Source organism: Ovis aries, chromosome 26 (assembly GCF_016772045.2).
Source record: "Ovis aries strain OAR_USU_Benz2616 breed Rambouillet chromosome 26, ARS-UI_Ramb_v3.0, whole genome shotgun sequence".
NCBI classification, from domain to species: domain Eukaryota; kingdom Metazoa; phylum Chordata; class Mammalia; order Artiodactyla; family Bovidae; genus Ovis; species Ovis aries.
This window is the reverse complement of record NC_056079.1, coordinates 22,860,093-22,881,034: the sequence shown is the minus strand read 5'-3', so window position 1 is coordinate 22,881,034 and position 20,942 is coordinate 22,860,093. Positions and strand designations below refer to the sequence as shown.

Here is a 20,942-nt window from a genome sequence, read left to right as displayed (position 1 = left end):
GGTCAATGTCAGTTAAAATATGGAAATGCAGAACTGCCTCATGAGCCTGTCCAGGTAGTTCATAGCCACCTCTGGCTGAGAGCCATTCTTTTAGTGATAAAGTCAGACAGCAAAATGTTCACAAGACTTTTTAGAGGAAGAATTTTCAAGTTTGTCAAATACTGTTGAAAGCTATGGTCACTGATAGATCAGAGATGAACTAAACGCCAGTATGAGTTGTTTGGTAAATCACATAAATGGATTGATTTAAAACTGCTTCTTGAGCATCTGCTCTGTGCAAGATCATATACTGGGTGAGGGCTGACAAAGATGAAATGAAGGGTTTATTCCTTCATGGAGCTCACACCCCTGATGTGGAAGAGAATTCATGAACAGCAATACATCATAGGAATCATTAAATACTGTAAAAAGATACCATTCCTTTTTGATAACCACTCCATGTGCAGGAAGCAATATTTGAATTGCTACTTGTTAAAAGAAAAATTATCAGGCACTTGTATTGCTTGTAATATAATTGAGAAGAAAAGGAAATATGTTTGCTTGGTTCTGGTGATATAGTAGCTTTATTTTACCTACATGGTAATAAATGGAATACCAATAGAACATTAAGAAACAGACTTAGAAAATTATCTGTACTGGAAAATATCCTATGAATTCAAGATCTTTGGCATTTAAGAATAACTTACTTATATTTTTCACGAATTCCTTGATACCTGAAAGCTAATGTGTTTTCTCTCAACAGCCCAGTCAACCACAGCCAAATTTTTCATGGATTAGTTTACATTAGGTTTCAGAAAAACTGAGAGGTTATTTGTGGGCATACTCTAAATTCCTTTCTCATAAAAAATCAGGCAAACAGAGGCTATAATACTAAGAAAAGTAAAATAAGTGAGTATTTATAAGCCATTAGTAAAAAACTAATGAAATTCATTTTCTGAGAGTGAAAGGAAATACAGAATTTGGAATGTTGGCCAAAGGCCAGTCTAGCCCGATAAAGACAATTTTCAGATCCTGTCTAACCCTGTGAAACAGCTGGGGGTCTTTGCAGTACAGAAAGTGTTTCACCTAGAATAAAATGATAAGATTCTACATTTGGCTTTGGGAGTATTGTATTTGGAGATTTTAAAAATATCTCATTTATCCATTCATTTACCGAATATAGGGCAACTACCATAATGCCAGGCATTCGAAACACAGCTGAATGAAACAAAATTCCATCTTGCAAGATGCTTAGAGTCTAGTGAGTGAGACAGCCCTAAAACTGACCTAATCTGTACTAAAATGGAGACACAGAATAGGGCACAATCTTTCAGAAAAGAATGCTGAAATCGAGCAGCCCTAGTTTTGTCTGTCAAATCTTTTTGGATCTGTCGATATTGGAACATGATTTAGAGTGGAATCTTACATTGCATGGGCAGGTCTCTGAATTAAAGAAATGATAATAAGACTGGAAAAGGAGGAATATCTTTGCATTTTAGTTTTCTTCTTTTTGTTATCGATCATTTTCCTTCTCAATGGTCAAAGGCAGCCAAGAAAATTAATACCAAAAGGCACTGTGTCTGGGCTTTGTTATTTACTGTGTTTACAAGGAGCTTGTAATGAAATTGTGAAAACCTTGTTTTCCCCTCTTACACATCTCACAAAGAAGTGCTTGATTTCTATGTTCTGTGTTGCCATAACACAAAGTTTGGAGAGACTATGAATCTGTTATATGCCTCTGAAAGCTATCTTTCACGAGTGTTTCAGGCTATAATCATTAACTATCTTGATTTTTAACATTTTGTGACCAACAAAATAACCTAGAGACAGGCAAACAATCATCCGAATAAAAAGGACCAATGAATGTAACCAAAGTTCGATTCTGAATCATCTTTCTCAATGGTGCCCTTTGCACTTTTGTATGGAATAGATCCCCAAATAACATCATTAATTAATTACCTAGTTGAGATACTCGGCAGTTGTGTGGGTAGCAGGCATAAAGAAGGGAGTTGAGGTGAGGAGTCAAAATGTTTCAGAACCATATTAACTCTAAAGATTGAAGCCAAAGCATTTTTGTAATTATAATTAATTGGTTAACATGTATTTACAGAGAACATACTATGTGCTAAGAGCTGTTTTAATTACAGAGCACACAAAGATGATATTCCTGTTCTAGAAACACTCATAGCCTAGAGAAGAGATCATACAGAAAAGCAAGATGACAAAACAGTAATTGAAAACACAGAGTTTTCTAGGAGCACAGAAAAATCAAGGACTAACCCTGCCTTGGAAATAATTCATGAAGGAGGTGTTATTGTTGGTTAAGTAGCATTTTCAAGACCAAAAAAATGCAAAAAAAAAAAAGTTATTTTTGGCTCATGATTGTGGTATATTTTTTATGGGTTACTCTGCAGCCTAACAAAATTTGTGCTATATGATTTAACTTTAGAATGAGAGATTTCATAGTACCCCCTATGACTTATGCTTAGAGAGTCACATTTTGGTGACTAAAAAGCAATGGTAATTTTCTAATTTACATGCCTTTGGGCAATAGAGGACACGTTCTAAATAGTAAGGATGGATATTTTTCTCCCCCATGTGATTAAGTGAAACTCTATTTATTTATGATAAAGAAAAACATGGTCTATCTCTTCTCTTTTTCCTGAATAAGTAATTTCTCTTTTTCTCCCTCTGTCTCCACCTATCATCTGTATTTCTAAAAAGGTAGTTGCATGATCTACATAGAAGTAGAAAGATCAAAGTTAAAAGGTGTTCTGTGGCTGTATATTATGGCTGAAGTTGGGCAAACTAACCAACCGACAAACACAAAGGAACAGAAAGAAGAGAAAATACTGGTGGGTTTATCAGTGAAACCCCTAGCAGGAAACAAATGGCAACCTGGGTAAATTGAGTGGAGTTAAATAACAGAACTATTGATAAAGGTGCAGGGGAACCACAAGGCCAGAGGAGAGAATGATTTAAAGAACATGGGAATTTTGGGTAGAAAATGCCAGCTGTGATTCCTTGGGAGGCAGATGGGGGAATAAACGACCCAACCTCACAGCCCTATTGTCCTCCCAATCATTATTCTCCTGTTGAGGCTCCTCACTGGTGCAAGAAGACAGAAAAGAGAGCAGCCCAAGTTTTGCCCACACTGGTCCACCTCCAGATCACAAAACTGGGGAGAAGGAGGGTGGAGGGTGAACTCGAGGGGTGACATGGGCATATGCAGTGCGATACAGCGTCCAGATTACAAATGGCCAGTGATGTCAGGCAGGAAGGTTTGATCTTATCACGCAATCAGTAAGGAGGTTAACAAAAAGCTGAAGTAGGAATCGATATGATCAGGTGATGCTTTTCAAAGATAATTTTGGTGACAGTGTAGAGAGTGAACTGAGGTAATGATAAGTTAAGGCAGGGAAACCAGTTCTGGATGCTGTTTCCAAAGTCCAGTGCAAAGTGGAGGGCTGCTTTAAGAAAATGGCAGGGAGAATGGACAAGTGGTGATAGGATGACAGGACTATATGCAGGAGGCGAGGGAGAGTGGGACCGAGTAGGCAGGATCCAATTACCCCAGCATCTAGGACATACATTGCTCAGGGAGCAATCTTTTGTGAAAAATCAAAGGTTATCTATTCACTTGAGAGAATTTCACATTAATAGAGCTAAGAATTTCTAAAGAGATATTAAAATATGGACAAGTCTGCCTACACTGTGATAATCTTCTGTCTGAATGAACTGACTCAGAGGCTTCTGGAGAAAGTGATCTCTTTCTTCCACATGGACAGCTGCTCAGCAGTGTTAACTGTTGCCCTGAGGAAGTGTTCAAGAACTCTGAGCAGACATGGTCAGGAGTAACACAGCTAGAGTCTCTCCACAGCTAGAGTCTCTCCGGCTTTCACACGTGGAGGTTATAAGCACAACTCATTATCGCAAGACACAGCTACCATTTTTTAGAGCCTACTTTGTGCTAAGCATTGTAGCCTTACAATTACAATATGGCAGTTTCTTTACTTATTCTCTAGAAATGGGAAAATGAAGAGGTTAAGTAATTTGCTCAAGGCTACAGGGACAGGAAGCAGATGTGCTGGAAAATATACCAGTGGCTTTGGGCTCACTCTTTACAGATTCTGGTGGCATAAAGGAAGCTAACTGAAATTATTCTGTGTTGGATACAATTACACATACTAATACTTGTGCGATTAATTCTGATTTTTTAAAACAAAATGTATCGGACTCTCAGGTCTAGAGAATGCACATTCCAATATAGAATTTCTTGAAAACAGTATTTTTATTTGATTCTTTTCTTGGGAGCCTTTCTGAATAACTTGGGTTAAGAATTTTTCTTTGAGAAGAGGAAAAGGAGGATGATGGCCCAATGCAATATTCTCCTCTAGAGCCTGAGTTCCTTCTGGGTGAGGACTAGGTCTTGTTCATAACAGCTTCCTTGATAAAACTTAATATGATGCTTAGTGCATGTTGCTGTTCAATACATATTTGTGGAGTAAATGAACCAATGGGATGCTGTTTAACAACCACAGTCTTCCTTTGGAGGGCTTTGTCATTCCAAGATGGCAGAGAAGCAGCAGAATGATTCCACTAGGCTGAATTTATATAGCGACACAGATCAGAAGAGAAGACAGCTACTTAGACCCCACACTGGGGCAACCACACAACTGCAACTTAAGAATTATTAATAGCATGCTCCCCAAATGATTTTGTTTAGAGCTTCATAAAGCCTGGTGGAGCTGGTTCCAGTTGGCTTGGATGAGAGGTCACACAGATTAAAATAGACTTTCTTAATAAGAAACAATAGGCTACATTCATTTAGCCAAACAGAAAAAAAATGACAGGCCTTAGGGGTGGGAATGAAGCTTAATCCTATTTAAAGGCTCAATTAACCCCCAGAAGATTGAGTAGGTCCTCTGCCTTTCCTGTCGTTTCTCTGTCTAGCAGAGCTTAAAAACAAAGATTCATAAAAAGGAATAAAGATATTCATATTTGTATATAAAACACTCAAAATATTTTAAATATGGTATAATAAATTTTAGAAATTTAGGAAATTGATTAGACTTTCATGGTCCTTTAAAGCCTTTTGAAATGAATCATACTCTCTTTTGAATTGGCAAATCTGTTGCCAACTGATTAAAATATTCAAACATTAGCCTCTATCTTAACATATAAATTCATTGATTAAAAAAACATTTCTTTCTTGTATTTATGTTCTCAAACAAAATTGTATTTCCTCCTTCTTGTATTTCCAATTATATTTCCTTATAATGTACTGTACATTCTCAAGAAATCTAACTTAGAATCCACTCTGGAGTGAATTTCAATCATTCTAATGTTTTAATGCACAGAAGCCAGGTTCTGCTCAAATCAGCCCATCCTGGGTTAAACGTCTGAGACAGGGCATCTGGGGGCTCGCTTAGGTCACACATACGAACCAGTGCATCGGACCTTTCACAAATCATCTGTGAATGAAACTTATCAACTTAAAAAATTTCTGCCCCAGAAATGTAAAAATGACCCAAAGAGATAATTAAACAGTGACACTTAATTTCGTGTTTTTTCTTGGTTGTTGTTATTGTTGAGGAGAAAAACATCTGGGATTATGGTTTTTTTAAAGTGGTGTGTGCATTATATGTATGTTCCCTGTTTAATTAGCTCTTTGTTTTAATAAAAATGTCTTTAAGAGGAGCTTGATAATTGAGGTGCTTCTCCCTAGCACACCGACGTCATTTTAGCAGAAAAGGTCTTCACCTCTAAGTCTCTCAAGCAGTGGCATTTCCAGCCTTTCTCCCCCTGCCCCTCCAGCTAAGAATTCCTATCCTAATTTTCTCCTTGGGGTATGGAAGAATGTGCTGATTTTCTGGAAGAAGATGACAACTTTGCTCTGTTACACCCTTTGTTTAAACCACAGCCAATCCTGCAAATCACAGAGAATATCACAACACAAGATAAAGCACAGCTTTGGCTGAAGTTCCTTTTTCTTTGTGATGCAAATGCACTCTTCACCATTTATGTTTTGTTCTAAGGAGATAGCTAATATCTCAATTATTGATGGTATGAGAGCTTGTAATGGTAATTTGAATCTGCTTAGTATATATCATTAGTCCAGCGCATGACACCAATGCAGGATAAACCGAGCAGTTTTTCTCTTGAACTGACACAAGATACCAGTTCCATGTTTTTCTTTTATTTGGATGGTTTACCTTTCAATATATTAGACAGAAGAGGCTAGACACAGCCTAAACAGAGGAGAACACTTTAGCTCTTGGAAGGACATAAACTATGAAAACTTGTGTGTGAAAACTATCTGGCAGCAAAAATCGAGTCACTGAACTTGACACAACATCCCCCATAAAACAATCCTATCAGAACAACTCTAATGCATTAGTGTAAAGTCACTTGAAGTCATGACATCTTTTAGATGATTCCATAAGCTTTTAATTTGGCTTTTAAAAATTACACACATCAAAGAGCTAAGTGATGTGCTTCAAGCTTGGTAAAGCACCTTTAATCTGTTTTTCAAAAACAGAATTTTTAAATTTTACACAGAAAATGTAAGACCATATTGAGGATGATCAACAGATTGTTAAAAAGCATACCATTCCACCAATCTGAGTCTAATTTTTCATATTTCTGCATTTCTTATCCCCATCCACTTCCCATAATATTGTTTAACAGTTATAACTGTACCACAGAGCACAAAGATATATTACCATTTCTCTCTAATGAACTGTCCATATGGCTTCACAATTGTATTTTTGATGGTATGACATAACCCTTAAACAAGTACAACTTTTTCTAGGACTACTGAACAAGCTACTAAAATCTTTAAAAACCCTTCATAATCTTGGTCCCTCAGTAGCCTCAGGGGACTGGTTCCGGGACTCCCTGGCGGACACCAAAGTCCACATATGCTCAAGCCTCTTACATAAAATGGCCCAGTACTTATACACAACCCACACACACCCTCCTACATCCTTTAAATTCATTCTAGATTAGCTATAATAACTAACACAAAGTAAATGCTATGTAAAGAGTTGCCTTTGTGGCAAATTCCAGTTTTTCTCTTTTGGATCCTTCTGGAAATCTTTGCTTTTTCAAATATTTTTGACCCAGATTGATTGAGTCCATGGATGCAGAACCCATGGATACAAAGGGCTGACTATATGAGCAACAGATCTCCAAGGACCATTCCTCAGTACACTGAACAACACCTAATTGTTTTTCTCAAGAAAAGAGTTGTGATCACATTTACAATTAAGGCCACAAGAATTACACACCTTATTCTAACAAGATACAATGTTATGTTAGAAAACCATATTTTTTCCTTGCATTTTGAACAAAACTTATTTTCCAGGAATTCAACCATAACTTCTGCCCAGAAACTGAGGAGATATATGCATTTTAGATATTTAATGAAATGTCCACATGAAGATGGAATTTTATTCTAAAATAGATAGGAGTGAAAACAAAACCAGCATCAACTTACCAGCCTTTTCCTTCTCTGAGAGACCTGGAATCGCCTGAAAAAGAAGAAAAGCCACAAATTGTGGTATCATTAGAAGGAAATAGCAAACAATACTATTAGGAACAAAATGATGCCCCATAAATGAAGCAAAAATTAAATAGGGCCTGACACTAGAAATATCAGAGAAGAGGAACTGAATAGACATTTTTTTTTTTTCAAAGAAGGCATATAAATGGCAAACAAGCACATGAAAGGTGTTCAGCGTCACTAATCATCGAGGACACGCAAATCAAAGCTACAATGAGACATCAACTCACGCCTGTAGAATGTCCATCGTCAAAAAGACAAGAGATGATTAGTATAGGTGAGGATGTGAAGAAAAGGGAACCCTTGTGCACTGATAGTGGAAATGTAATTCGGTACAACCATTACGGAAAGTAGAATGGAGTTTTCTCAAAAAGTTAAAAATACTTTATACTTTCCATATATATGATCCAACAATCCCATATTTGAGTATATATGTCTAAAGAAAAGGAAAGAGGATATCAAAGTGGTATCTGCACTCCCATCTGCACTGCAACATTATCCACGATGGCCAAGATATGGTAACAGCCTCAGTGCCCACTAATGGATGAACGGATAAAGAAGATGTGGTGTGCATGTGTGTGTGTGGTTGTGTGTGTGTGTAATATTATTCAGGCCTGAATAAGAAGGAAATCATACCATTTGCTATAACATGTGCCTTGAAGGCATTATGCAAAGTGAAATAAAGACAAATACAACATGGTATTTTTAATATGTGGAATCTTAAAAAAACAAAAAGCATGAAACAGAGAGGGTAGCAGTGGTTGCCAGGGGCTGGTGGAGTGGGAGAAATAAGGAAGGCTCAGTGAAAGGTATAAATGTTCAGCTATAAGATGAATAAGGTCTAAGGATTGAATGTAAAGCCATGGGGATTACAGTTGGTAACTGTATTATACAATTGGTATTTTTTAAGAGAGTAGAATTCAAATGTTCTCACCAAAAACAGACAAATATGTGAGGTGATGGGTATATTAATTAATGAAAGGGAATCCTTTCACAATGTATGTGTTGTGTGCTTAGTCGCTCAGTTGTGTCTGACTCTTTGTGAGCCCATGGACTGTAGCCCACCAGGCTCCTCCGTCCATGGAGTTTTCCCAGGCAAGAGTACTGGAGTGGGCTGCCATTTCTTCCTCCAGGGGATCTCCCAACCCAGGGACTGAACCTGCATCTCCCATGTCTCCTGCATTGCAGGCGGATTCTTTACCCTCTGAGCCATCAGGGAAGCCCTTCACAATGTATACGTCAATCAAATGATGTATATGATCTGATACATATAATCATCAATCAAATGATGATTGATTTGATATGTATATATCAAATCACTACAATGCACACTTTAAATGTCTAAAAATTTTATTTGACACTTACACTTCAATGAAGCTAAAAAGAAAAAAGAGAGCGAGCTGTGGCACTGTTGTAAAGTCACTAGATCCAGCTAAGCTCAGAGTAAATCAGTCATGTAATTGTTTTCCTCTCTGAAGACAGACTTATCTCACCCTTAAAAGGTATTGCAATAAGTGAAACTAAAAACACTTTGAATATGGATCAAATTTTTTATAGTTCAATCTCTTTTCCCATTTTGGGAGGCAAAGAATGTTAACTGTTTGGTCAGTATCTGGGCCTTTCAAGTCTCTGTCCAATCCTCTCAAGGCTCAGATTCCTCCTTTATAAAAGGGGGATAAACACCTCGACTTCACAGGGCTGCTGAAAGCACCAGATGTAGTGGCTTCTGTAAAGCACATGAGGTCCTTAGGAAAAGACAGCCGCTCTATTTGCTACTATGGGGACTGGTCCAATGAGCAAATTACTGAAATGAGAGGTTTAGACGTTCAATTTCTACTAACAATTACCTATCACTATTATTTAGAAACTGGAGTTCAGGATGAGATGTCTTCAACAGACTTTAAGGAAGAATAGTATAGTTCTATTCTTTGTGGATACCTTAAAACAAACTAAGGAAGTGAGCTTCTGATTGCCATTCACCTCAGTCACTCATGTATAAAATACAGTTAGCATGAGGGTATTAACTTTTATTGGTAAGCCTTTTATAAATCTATCTGGCCCACTGGGATTTCACGCTTTCTACACCATAACCACTGACCACACAAGACGTCTACAAGCATGTCTCTCTCCCCCTCTTTAGGGGACAAAGTCTTCAGAGTTGAAGGAGAGAAAATAGGCTCAAATGGGAAATTAATTTTGTTGCACGTGTGTATGAGAGAGAGCGAGAGAGGGAGAGAGGAAAGTTCATGTGGACGTCTCTTATAGGTCAGTCTAAGGAAATAATATCAATCTCCATTTTTGGAAATCTCAAAGATCAAGATTCTTATATCTTTGTGAGATATTGATTATTGTCGAGAACCTCACCTTTGGAATTTACAGGATTTGGAGATTAATGCAGTTTTTCAAATAAGGGAAAACTCTATGGATAAAAATGTGGAGGAGGATTTGTTTTGGCAAGATCGATCTACAGTGAAAGCATATTTTGACTTAATCTTGATCTATCTTTAGTTGTTCACTGCTTGTTCTCTGGCTGTGAATGCTGACTCTGCATCCTGGCAAAGATGCAGCCCTGAGGAGAACATCCGGTTATTAAATGGCAGAGTGGAGGACCACATCCAGACAGCAGGGCATCAGAAGGACTGCACAGGCTTCCACCCCTGTCCTCAGCACCCTTTTATTTACAACAAGATCATCTGATTTCTTCTTTTTTTCAAGAAGAATTTCTCTGATTCTGCCTTCCCTTCACAAGAAAGACATCCTACAGCTTTGGCAATATTTATTTACTTCTTATGTCTCTATTTTGGGAAAGGTCTAAGAATGGAATTAAATCCATACTATATATTTTAAACCTGGGCTCAGATTTGTCCCCTGACTAAAGATAAGGGCTTTTAAATTAAATTTTCTCTTTTGCTTCAAGCAAATAAACAACAAAACAAAATAGAAACCCTTTTGTTGACAAGACTGTAAAGGGTGGTAATAGATAATTGGCTCAGATGGTAAAGAATCTGCCTGCAATGCAGGAGACCCATGTTCAAACCCTGGTTTGGAAAGATCCCCTGGAGTAGGATAACTACCCACTCCAGTATTCTTGCCTAAAGAATCCCATGGACAGAGGGGCTTGGTGGGCTATACTCCATGAGGTCGCATCGAGTCGGGCACGACTAAGGAACTAACACTTTCATGGAGAAAGTTCCTCAGTGTATGAAGAGCTAACACTTACTAGGTTCTCAGTATGTACAAGGTACAGTTTTAAGATTTTACCTGCATAAACTCACTCAATCCTTAGACCAACTCCGTGAAGTCTTTAAAAGCACATATAAGTTTTGTGAGGTCATATTGAAAGAATGGAAGCCAGGACACAACTATTCACATGATGATCTTCGAGATCACTAATTTCAAAATGCTAATCAGAGTATTTTGAAACAAAGGAGAAGAAAGATTTGCAGAGGTCCTATGGGCAGATATTGACTTAGACCACAAAATACTTGTGCAGGATGTCTGTATGGAACATTTAGAAATTCTCTAAATAAGCTCTCTCTTCTTAAGGCTAAAGTGTTTTAGACAAATTGAATGTCTTACCCCAATTCCAAGTTGACCAGTGACAGGCCTTCTCCATATTTTATTCTATTTGATTACAAAGTATGTAACCAAACATGTGTAAGTAAATATTTAATAAAGATATTAGCCCTATCAAACAAAAATATTTTAGCCTCCAAAGAGCCAGATCCAATATGTCACGTAGACAGTGCCAGTTACTATAGAATATCACCCCATGCTCTGCATGATTCTTTAAGTTACCAAAACTCACCTCCATTAAATAACAGCACTAGCCATATCAGCACATAGAGAAAGGAAAGTCAAAGTTTAATGTATCCAATATCTAATAACTTTTCTTTTGAAGTATAATCACATAGTAATAACAGCTGGATATCCTTCAGCTGATTTATATTTGAATTTGAGGGAGAACCATCTCTTTAGAAAATGGTTTATGAATACACTGACTAGATTCGTGAAATTTTCTAGCGATGAAAGGCAATAAATTAAAAAAATGCTGACACCTGAATTTCAATTAATTAAAGCTATTTGTTGTTTCTTAATTAGTAGCAACTTGTGTGTGTGTGTGTGTGTGTGTGTGTGTGTGGAATTCATGATCCAGTTGAAGAAGATACACGAGAATAGTTCCACTCAGAGGTTGCTGAATGACAATGATTAGCACCCTTATTGGTGCGACATTAATAGGTGTAGAAGATGTAAATAATTAGGACTACCCAGGCAGAAATGGGATGGTTTTCCTGGGTGTTGAACCCCTGGGGAGAAAGTGCTGGTCAGAAAATTTCTTTTTGCCTTTGATGTAAGAATACTGGGGTGGGTTGCCATTTCCTTCTCCAGAGGCTTTTCCCACCCAGGGATTAAACTCAGGTCTCCAGCATGGCAGGCGGATTCTTTACCACTGAGCCACCAGGAAAGCACATTTCTGGGCGTGGGGAAAAAAAAAAAATCACTTCATGCAAGCTGTCTGTATCGTCTGGTACAAAGTAGGTGTTCATCAAATTTTTGTGGGAATAAAAAACCAAGTGTCTATTTGTATATATAGTTCAAGTAATATGCATGACTGTTGCTTATGAGAAAGCTCCCATAAAAAGCATATTTTTGAATTCATTAGGGGTTTTTTCTTAATAGCTGCCATATGTTTCATTTGAACTGTATCCTCAGGAAGTGATTTAACATTTCTGGCAATAAAGCAATTAAGTAGGATTTTCCTGCTGGCCATATGGGTTCGCTGTAACTTCATATTTTCTTCTCTCATTTCTCAATGGAACAAAGGGAAGTCTAGTAATAACTTCCAAATGAGAGAAAAAAAATTATTCATCGTCTTTTGTTATTTTTCTCCGTGATATTCAAATGATAGGAAACAACCTTTTCTGTGGCTATCCTTACCTTCCAGTAGTTCTCCACATGCAAAGATTTTCATTTATGTTGATTTGGTGAGCTGTTTTACAATTGAATTTTTTAAAAGCCATTAAGCAGAAAGGTTTTTAGTAAAAGGGGAGGAAACAATTTGCTTTCTCTTAATGAAGTCTTTTAAAGCTGTGTGTGGGAACCTAGACTGTGTGTGCGTCTGTTTATGTTTCTGGACATGAAACGTGTTGGGGAAATGCTCATTTTGATGTGCCTTGCGGAAACGCTGTAGACATACGTTGATTCATTTGGTCTGTTGCTAGAATAGCTTTCTGCACTTACAGAAGGACCTTAGCTGGATACCTTTTAGGAATTTATACCAACTACACAGAAGCTGCTAACATAAATAGTAACATAAGTAATGGATGTTGTACCTGAATCCATTTTATAAAATGACAAAACATTCTAATTGATCTTGATGATTTCTAAGTTCATCTTAATGATTTCAGGTGAAAATGGAGTAGGATTTTTCCTCTTTAATATGTTATTTTTATTAATATGTCAAGTCATATATATTGTTGTTGTTGTTCAGTCACTAAGTCATGTTCGACCCTTTGCAACCCCATGGACTGCAGTACGTTGGGAGATAGTGTCCTTTACTATCTCCTGGAGTTTGTTCAAACTCATGTCTATTGTGTCGATGATGCCATCCAACCTTCTCATCCTCTATCACTCCCTTCTCCTTTTGCTCTCAATCTTTCCCAGCATCAGGGTCTTTTCCAATGAGTCGGCTCTTCACATCAGGTGGCCTGATGCTCCAAAGTATTGGAGCTTCAGCTTCAGCATCAGTCCTTCTAATGAATAGTCAGGGTTGATTTTCTTTAGGACTGACTATTTGATCTCCTTGCCATCCAAGGGACTCTCAAGAGTCTTCTCCAGAATCCACAGTTCAAAAGCATCAATTCTTCAGTGCTCAGTCTTTTTTATGCTCCAACTCTCACATTTGTACCTAACTACTGGAAAACCGTAGGATCTATATGGACCTTTCTTAGCAAAGTGATGTCTCTGTTTTTTAATACCCTGTCTAGGTTTGTCATAGCTTACCTTCCAAGGAGAAAGAGTCTTTTAATTTCATGACTGCAGTCACCATCTGCAGTGATTTTGGAGCCCAAGAATATATATTATTTAATATAAAATAATATATATTATATAATATAGAAATGTATATATATATATTATATAGAAATGTATTTATATATCGCCTAAGAAAGTTATGTTTTTCTTAGTGTTTTGGAATTGGGATGATAGTCTACTACCATCAAAAAGGCCTTTTGAAGGAATTCCCTGGTGGTCCAGTGGTTAGGACTCCACACTTCTACTGCAGGGGGGAACAGAGTTCTTTCTGCTTGGTCCCACAAACCATTCAGTGTGGCCAAAAAAAAAAAAAAAATACCCTTTGAAAGTCACTCCCTTACAACAAAGGACAGCGATGAGAGGCTGAAAGCTTCTACTTGTAGGTTCCATGTAGGAAAAAATGCTACCGTTTATTTCGTCCTTTCTGTCTTCATAGGTAGTGCTTATTTTGTATGTTTTCAAATATTAGAGATGCTGGCATGGAAGTGTCTGGAATATTGTCTTTTTCTATAGGAATTTTTCTCTATTTGCCTTCTTAAAAATGGGAAGAATCAGTGACAGTAAATTATTCCTTTCCTTTAAGAATATTCCCTTTTATTCCCACAAAATATTATATAGTAAATTTCAAAGTACATAATTATGTCCCTAAAAATTGGAAGAAAATGTCCCTCAGTGATGGAACTCCCTCAGTCTCAGAGGAGAGCACACGAGTCCATTGTGGGCACAATGGACAACAGGAAGAGGTTGGAAAATCATATTTTTGTTTTGAAGACATGAAAGACAACATTAAAGGAAAGTAGGTACCCGGGAAAATGGGTTTGTTTCCATGTCTATTTACAGACTCTTTTGAAATCACTCCTGTCTGTGATTTTGTTAACCAGTCAATGATTTCTGTGTGCTTTCATCTGAACAAAGAAGTTCATTGAGAAAGCTGTGTCTGATTGGCAATCTGATATCATCTGTTTTGGTTTACAAAGTCTTTCTCCAGCTTTGACAGTCATCTTTCACTGAAAACATAGACTTTATTTTTAGAGCAGTTTGAGGTTTACAACAAAACTGAGAAGAAGCTACAGAGTTTTCCCCCTAAATCCCTTGCCTGGACACACGCATATTATCAATAACGCCCTTACTATTATCAAAAATGCCCACCAGAATGGTACACTTGTTACAACTGATTGGCTTACATCGTCACGTTATTAGCACTCAGAGCTCATAGTTTATATTCAGGTTCACTCTAGGTGTGGTCTACTCTACAAGTTTGGACAAATGTATAAGGACAGGAAAAAAGTGAATGTTAGCTGCTCAGTTGTGTCTGACTCTTTGTGAAGGCCAGGCTTTTCCGTTGGTGGAATTCTCTAGGCAAGAATACTGGAATGGGTAGCCATTTCCTTCTCCAAGGGATTTTCCCGACCCGGGGATCAAATCTGGGTCTCTCACATTGCAGGCAGATTTTTTTATCGTCTGAGCCATCAGGAAAGCCCCTGTTTAAGGACATGTATCTACCATTATAGTATCGTAGAGAACAGTTTCATTGCTCTAAAAATCCCCTGTAAATCCTCTGTACTCCATTCATCCCTCTCTCCTTCCTAACCCCTGGTGACCACTGATATTTTTACTGTTCCCATAGTTTTGCCTTTTCCAGAATATCATATAGTTGGAATCAATGTAGCCTTTTCAGATTGGCTTTTTTCACTTAGCAATATGCACTTAAAGGTTCCTCTGTGTCTTTTCATAGCTTGATAGCTCATTTCTTCTTAGCACTAGATATGTTCCACTGTGTGAATGTGTTAGTTTTTTACCCATTCACCTACTGAAGGACCTCTTGGTTGCTTTCAGATTTTGGCAACTTTGAATAAAGCTCCTATAAATGTCTGTGTGCAAGTTTTTGTATGAACATAAGTTTCCAATTTCATAAGTACTAATGAGTGCAATCGCTGTAAGTGTGGGTTTAGTTTTGAAATGTTCATCTTTTGATGACATAGATATGTGAATAGTTGTATTAAATAAGTCGCGGTGGGTTTACCCTTCTGACTTCTATAGTCTCGTCTAGTAGTGTGTAAGATTCATAAGCAGAGAACAAAGTTCTTACTTTAACATATGGTTATAGTTGAAAGACGACTGGTGAGACTTCCCTGGTGGCCCAGTGGTTGAAAACCCGCTTTCCAATGCAGGGGACATAGGTTCAACCCCCAGTCAGGGAACTAAGTTCTCACATGCCAAGCTAAAGAGGCCCACGCACGGCCCACTGCTGAGCCTGCTCTCTCTAGAGCATAAGAGAAGCCTGTGTGCTGAAATTACAGAAAGGCTGTGCACTACAATGGAGACTCAAGGCAGCCAGAAATTAAAAAAACTAAATTTAAGAAAAGATGACGAGTGATGATCCTCTTCTCCTGACCTTTTCCAGATATAATCTAACAAATATCTCCCTTTCAAGAGCAGCATGTAGGTTGCTCACTGGTTTAACAAAGTGCACTCAGACCCAAGCAGCTCAGGGCAGCTCACTCCTGACTGATAGAAGCGTCAGGTGTGGCTGCTGTACGCGTCCTCGGTGGACAAGCCAGTTGTGCTCTGGTGCCTGCTGCAGCCTACAGGATACACAGAGTCTGGTGGGCTAGGAGGAGATGTGGGCTAGGTGTATATGACGTGTGCATATAAGAAATGTGTAGGGAAACAAAGGTGGAGCTACAGTGGCACTTGTTATTCACTGGTAGGAAAATCTTCAACAGTAATATAATTGTTGGGTAGCAGGTTTCTTTTTCTTTTTTTGCAGTAGTTATTAATATAATTTTAACAGCTCCTTTAACTCTCAAAAATGTCCCAGTTTGGATAATAATTTATATGAGAACAAGGATATCATCAATAGCATCCTATGTCCCTGGTTTTAGGGTAGGTTTGGCCTATAGAAAGCCCCAGTATGAGATATAAGGCTGTGGTATTATTTATAGTAAGAAATATATCTTTGGATCTTCCATCCCTTTCCTAGCATTGCTGCTGCTGCGTCGCTTCAGTCGTGTCCGATTCTGTGCGACCCCATAGACGGCAGCCCAAAGCTCCCCATCCCTGGGATTCTCCAGGCAAGAACACTGGAGTGGGTTGTCATTTCCTTCTCCAATGCATGAAGCGAAAAGTGAAAGCGAAGTCGCTCAGTCGTGTCCGACTCTTCGCAACCCCATGGACTGCAGCCTACCAGGCGCCTCCGCCCATGGGATTTTCCAGGCAAGAGTACTGGAGTGGGGTGCCATTGCCTTCTCTGAACACATATGCTACTTCTACCCATTTCCCTTGTTCCTTACAGAACTGGTCTAATTGTAAAACAGTATCATATTTGAGAGACCCTCCTAGAAACAGGGCTCCTAAAACGCTTGGAATTTTCTAAGTTAGGAGAGTGATAAAAGGTGTTTTCTGTTATGCTAATGAGGTGACTCTTTGACCCCACTTTGAGATGGGGGCTGGCTGCCAGTGAAGCCAACCAGCCTCCTGGAAGGAGAGGGGTGCAAGTGGGGACCGAGTTCAGTTGTCAGTGGTCAGTGAATTGCCAGGAGTCATGCCTATGTAAGGCACCTCCATGAAAACCCAAATGGCCAGCTTCTGGGTTGATGAACACCTGGAGATTTGAGAAGACTGGTGTATTCGAAGAGGGAATATTCCCATACCTACTCCTTTGCAGTTCTTCCCCTGAGTTATATCCTTTCACAACAAACCAGTAGTCTACTAGGTAAAATGTTTCTCTGAGCTCTGCAAGCCAGTATATCAGCTTAGTTCAACCCAAAGAGGGAGTCAGCGGAAGCTCCAGTCTATAGCCTTTTGGTCTGAAGCACAGGTGATGACCTGAGCTTACAAGTGGCATCTGATGTGGAGGGAGGGGGCAGTCTGTGTGACTGAACCCTTAACATGTGAGATCTGATGTGACCTCCAGGTGGATAGTGTCAGAGCTGAGTTAAATGGAAGGATACTCAAGTGGTGTCTGGAGAACTGCTTGGTGATGTGAAAGAAACCCTCTCCCACATTGGAAATTGATTCCTAAACCTCTCCAAAGGGGAAGGAGTATTTATTCCTGTGGATCCTACAGTTGCCTTGAACTGTCCTTTTACCCAAGGTCATTGCTCTTCTCAAGCAGCTAACTCTGCAGACTTTTCCCCTCTGGGTCCTGTTAACTTCTCTTCGGGGCCGTGAGGTAATCATGGCTCAGCTAGGGGTACGCCCTACTAGTTATTGCACTAACCCTTGTATTTCTCCTCCCTTATGACCTTGTAAATAGTCCCTTTGTAACTGATCCTTCCCCCCATATAATCCTATTTCAAGTGCTTCTTCTATTTCCTATTGGAGCCCTAATTGGTACACTTCTCTTCCTTTCTTTCTTCTATGAATGTGCACAAAAATTTCATTTCTCCACTTGCTCCCCTCTCTCTCTGTGGGGCATTATGTAGGGTACAGATGGTAATAAAATAAAAAGCCTTAAGAACCACTGATGTATCTTTTAATGTCTATCTTAGTCCCAGAAAACTGCATTTCAAAATAGGTCAGTGAATTGTGAGCCTTCTGGGAAATGAAGTTTGTGACACTGCCACGTTTTCAACTTTTGCTAATGTTGACGAGGTTAGAGTCATTGAGGATTAGGAATATAAGATTTGGGGAGAGCAATGTACTCAGAGAAGGCATGAAAGCCTGTAAGCTTTAAGATTAAGCAAGAATAAGAACAGTTAGCCATATTTTTGTTTTTAAATTTAGATGGAAGGATTGGAAGGATAATTAGCCATACCAAGTTTGAAATCATCAGCATCCAGGTAGAAGTGCTTCAATGCTAATTTTCTATATAAAACTTGTTAAGTGTATTTTGCACATTAGCCATAAAAGTGAGACTTTGTAGACATACAAGAGCCAACTGAAACTGACATATTACTTTAGAAGTTAGATAACATTTTGACTTCATCTTTAACTAAATGTTCTGCTAAATATGTTTTCAACAAATATTTATCAAAGGCTGAGTAAGAGATAGGAGATGGCAGAAGGCAATGTTTCAGAGTTTCAGAGAAAAGACAAGGTTGAAATGACCATGTGTACCACTTTTTTGACTAATATCACTAAGGAACAAGTGCTCACGTCTTCCCAGGGTGTGCACCCAGGTGGGGAAGAAACAAGGCAGGGTGGGGATGGCCTGGATTAAAGGCACTAGGCAGAACCAAATAGGGAGGCAGAGTACAGAAGGGGAGATGTTTGAAGCAGGACCATTAAGAGACCTGTGTTTACAGGGGCAGGTGGAAGCTGAGGAAGACAGAAAGAGGTTGAGAAAAGAACGGCAAAGAGAGAAGCGGGTCAAGAAGGGTCACGTGATTGTAGGCATCAAAAGGGTAGTGTTTTGGGAAAAGCTGGACAAAATGGTAAACTGCCTCACTGCCATGGGGAACAGGCAACACATAGTAAGAGGTGACTCTTATCCAGCACCTATTCTGCGCCAGGTACTCTTCTAAGCACCTGGCACATATTCAGTTCAGTTCAGTTGCTCAGTCGTGTCCGACTCTTTGCAGCCCCATGAACCGCAGCACGCCAGGCCTCCCTGTCCAGCACCAACTCCCGGAGTCTACCCAAACCCATGTCCACAGGGTCAGTGATGCCATCCAACCATCTCATCCTCTAGCGTCCCCTTCTCCTCCTGCCCTCAATCTTTCCCAGCATCAGGGTCTTTTCCAATGAGTCAGCTCTTCACAATAGGTAGCTAAAGTGTTGGAGTTTCAGCTTCAACATCAGTCCTTCTAATGAACATCTAGGACTCATCTCCTTTAGGATGGACTGGCTGGATCTCCTTTCAGTCCAAGGGACTCTCAAGAGTCTTCTCCAACATCACAGTTCAAAAGCATCAATTCTTCAGTGCTCAGCTTTCTTTATAGTTCAACTCTCACATCCATACATGAATACTGGAAAAACCATAGCCTTGACTAGATGGACCTTTGTTGGCAAAGTAATGTCTCTGCTTTTTAATATGCTGTCTAGGTTGGTCATAACTTTTCTTCCAAGCAATAAGTGTTTTATTTTCATGGCTGCAGTCACCATCCACAGTGATTTTCGAGCCCAGAAAAGTAACATTGTTTCCACTATTTCCCCATCTATTTCCCATGAAGTGATGGACCGGATGGCATGATCTTCGTTTTCTGAATGTCGAGCTTTAAGCCAACTTTTTCACTCTCCTCTTTCACTTTCATCAAGAGGCTCTTTAGTTCCTCTTCACTTTCTGCCATAATGGTGGTGTCTGCATATCTGAGGTTATTGATATTTCTCCCGGCAATCTTGATTCCACCTTGTGCTTCTTCCAGCCCAGCCTTTCTCATGAAGTACTCTGCATAGAAGTTAAACAAGCAGAGTGACAATATACAGCCTCGATGTACTCCTTTTCCTACTTGGAACCGGTCTGCTGTTCCATGTCCAGTTCTAACTGTTGCTTCCTGACCTGCATACAGATTTCTCAAGAGGCAGGTCAGGTGGTCTGTATTCCCATCTCTTTCAGAATTTTCCACAGTTTATTGTGATCTACACAGTCAAAGGCTTTGGCATAGTCAAGAAAGCAGAAATAGATGTTTTTCTGGAACTCTCTTGCTTTTTCCATGATCTAGCAGATGTTGGCAATTTGATCTCTGGTTCCTCTGCCTTTTCTAAAATTAGCTTGAACATCAGCAAGTTCATAGTTCGTGTATTGCTGAAGCCTGGCTTAGAGAATTTTGAGCATTACTTTACTAGCATGTGAGATGAGTGCAATTGTGCAGTAGTTTGAGCATTCTTTGGCATTGCCTTTCTTTGGGATTGGAATGAAAACTGACCTTTTCCAGTCCTGTGGCCTAATAAAGTGTGTAAGTTCCTCAGTCATGTCCAACTCTTTGCGACCCCACGGACTGTAGCCTGCCAGGCTCCTCTGTCCATGGAATTCTCCAGACAAGAATATTGGAGTGAGTTGCTGTGGCCTCCTCCAGGGGATCTTCCTGACCCAGGCATTGAACTCGAATCTCTTACGTCTCCTGGGTTGGCAAGTGGGTTCTTTACCAGTAGCACCCCCTGGGAAGCCACAACTGAGTGAGCTCTCTCAAAAGCCAGGTGCTAGCAAGGAGCACTTCAGATGGAGCTTGCTTTCAAACCCTGGATTTTTCATCCATCAGCAGGGATGCCAAATGGCTAATTTATACTTAGAGTGGGTATACCTTTCACCATGGTCAAAAGTAATTGGTTTAGTGGATATTTAGTTTATAAAAATGTTTGTGATTATGAGCATATCAACAAAAATGAAAGCATACAGGAAGCATAGAATAGACACTTGACCCCAGACAGCAACTGCATGATAACTGAGATTCCATTTCTTCTCCTTGGCAAAGAATCCTTG

The 20,942-nt window shown here is 39.2% G+C and overlaps 1 protein-coding gene across 4 annotated transcripts in view; it reads right to left on the bottom strand.

The window, feature by feature from the left end:
* Window positions 1–20,942, bottom strand: part of DLC1 (DLC1 Rho GTPase activating protein) — a 519,553-nt gene that overhangs the window by 206,535 nt on the left and 292,076 nt on the right. For all 4 annotated transcript variants that reach the window (XM_012105836.3, XM_042241334.1, XM_060406932.1 and 1 more), the window contains exon 5: window positions 7,481–7,514. In XM_012105836.3, the coding sequence (XP_011961226.2) occupies window positions 7,481–7,514 (34 nt within the window). The remainder of the gene's footprint in view (window positions 1–7,480; window positions 7,515–20,942) is intronic.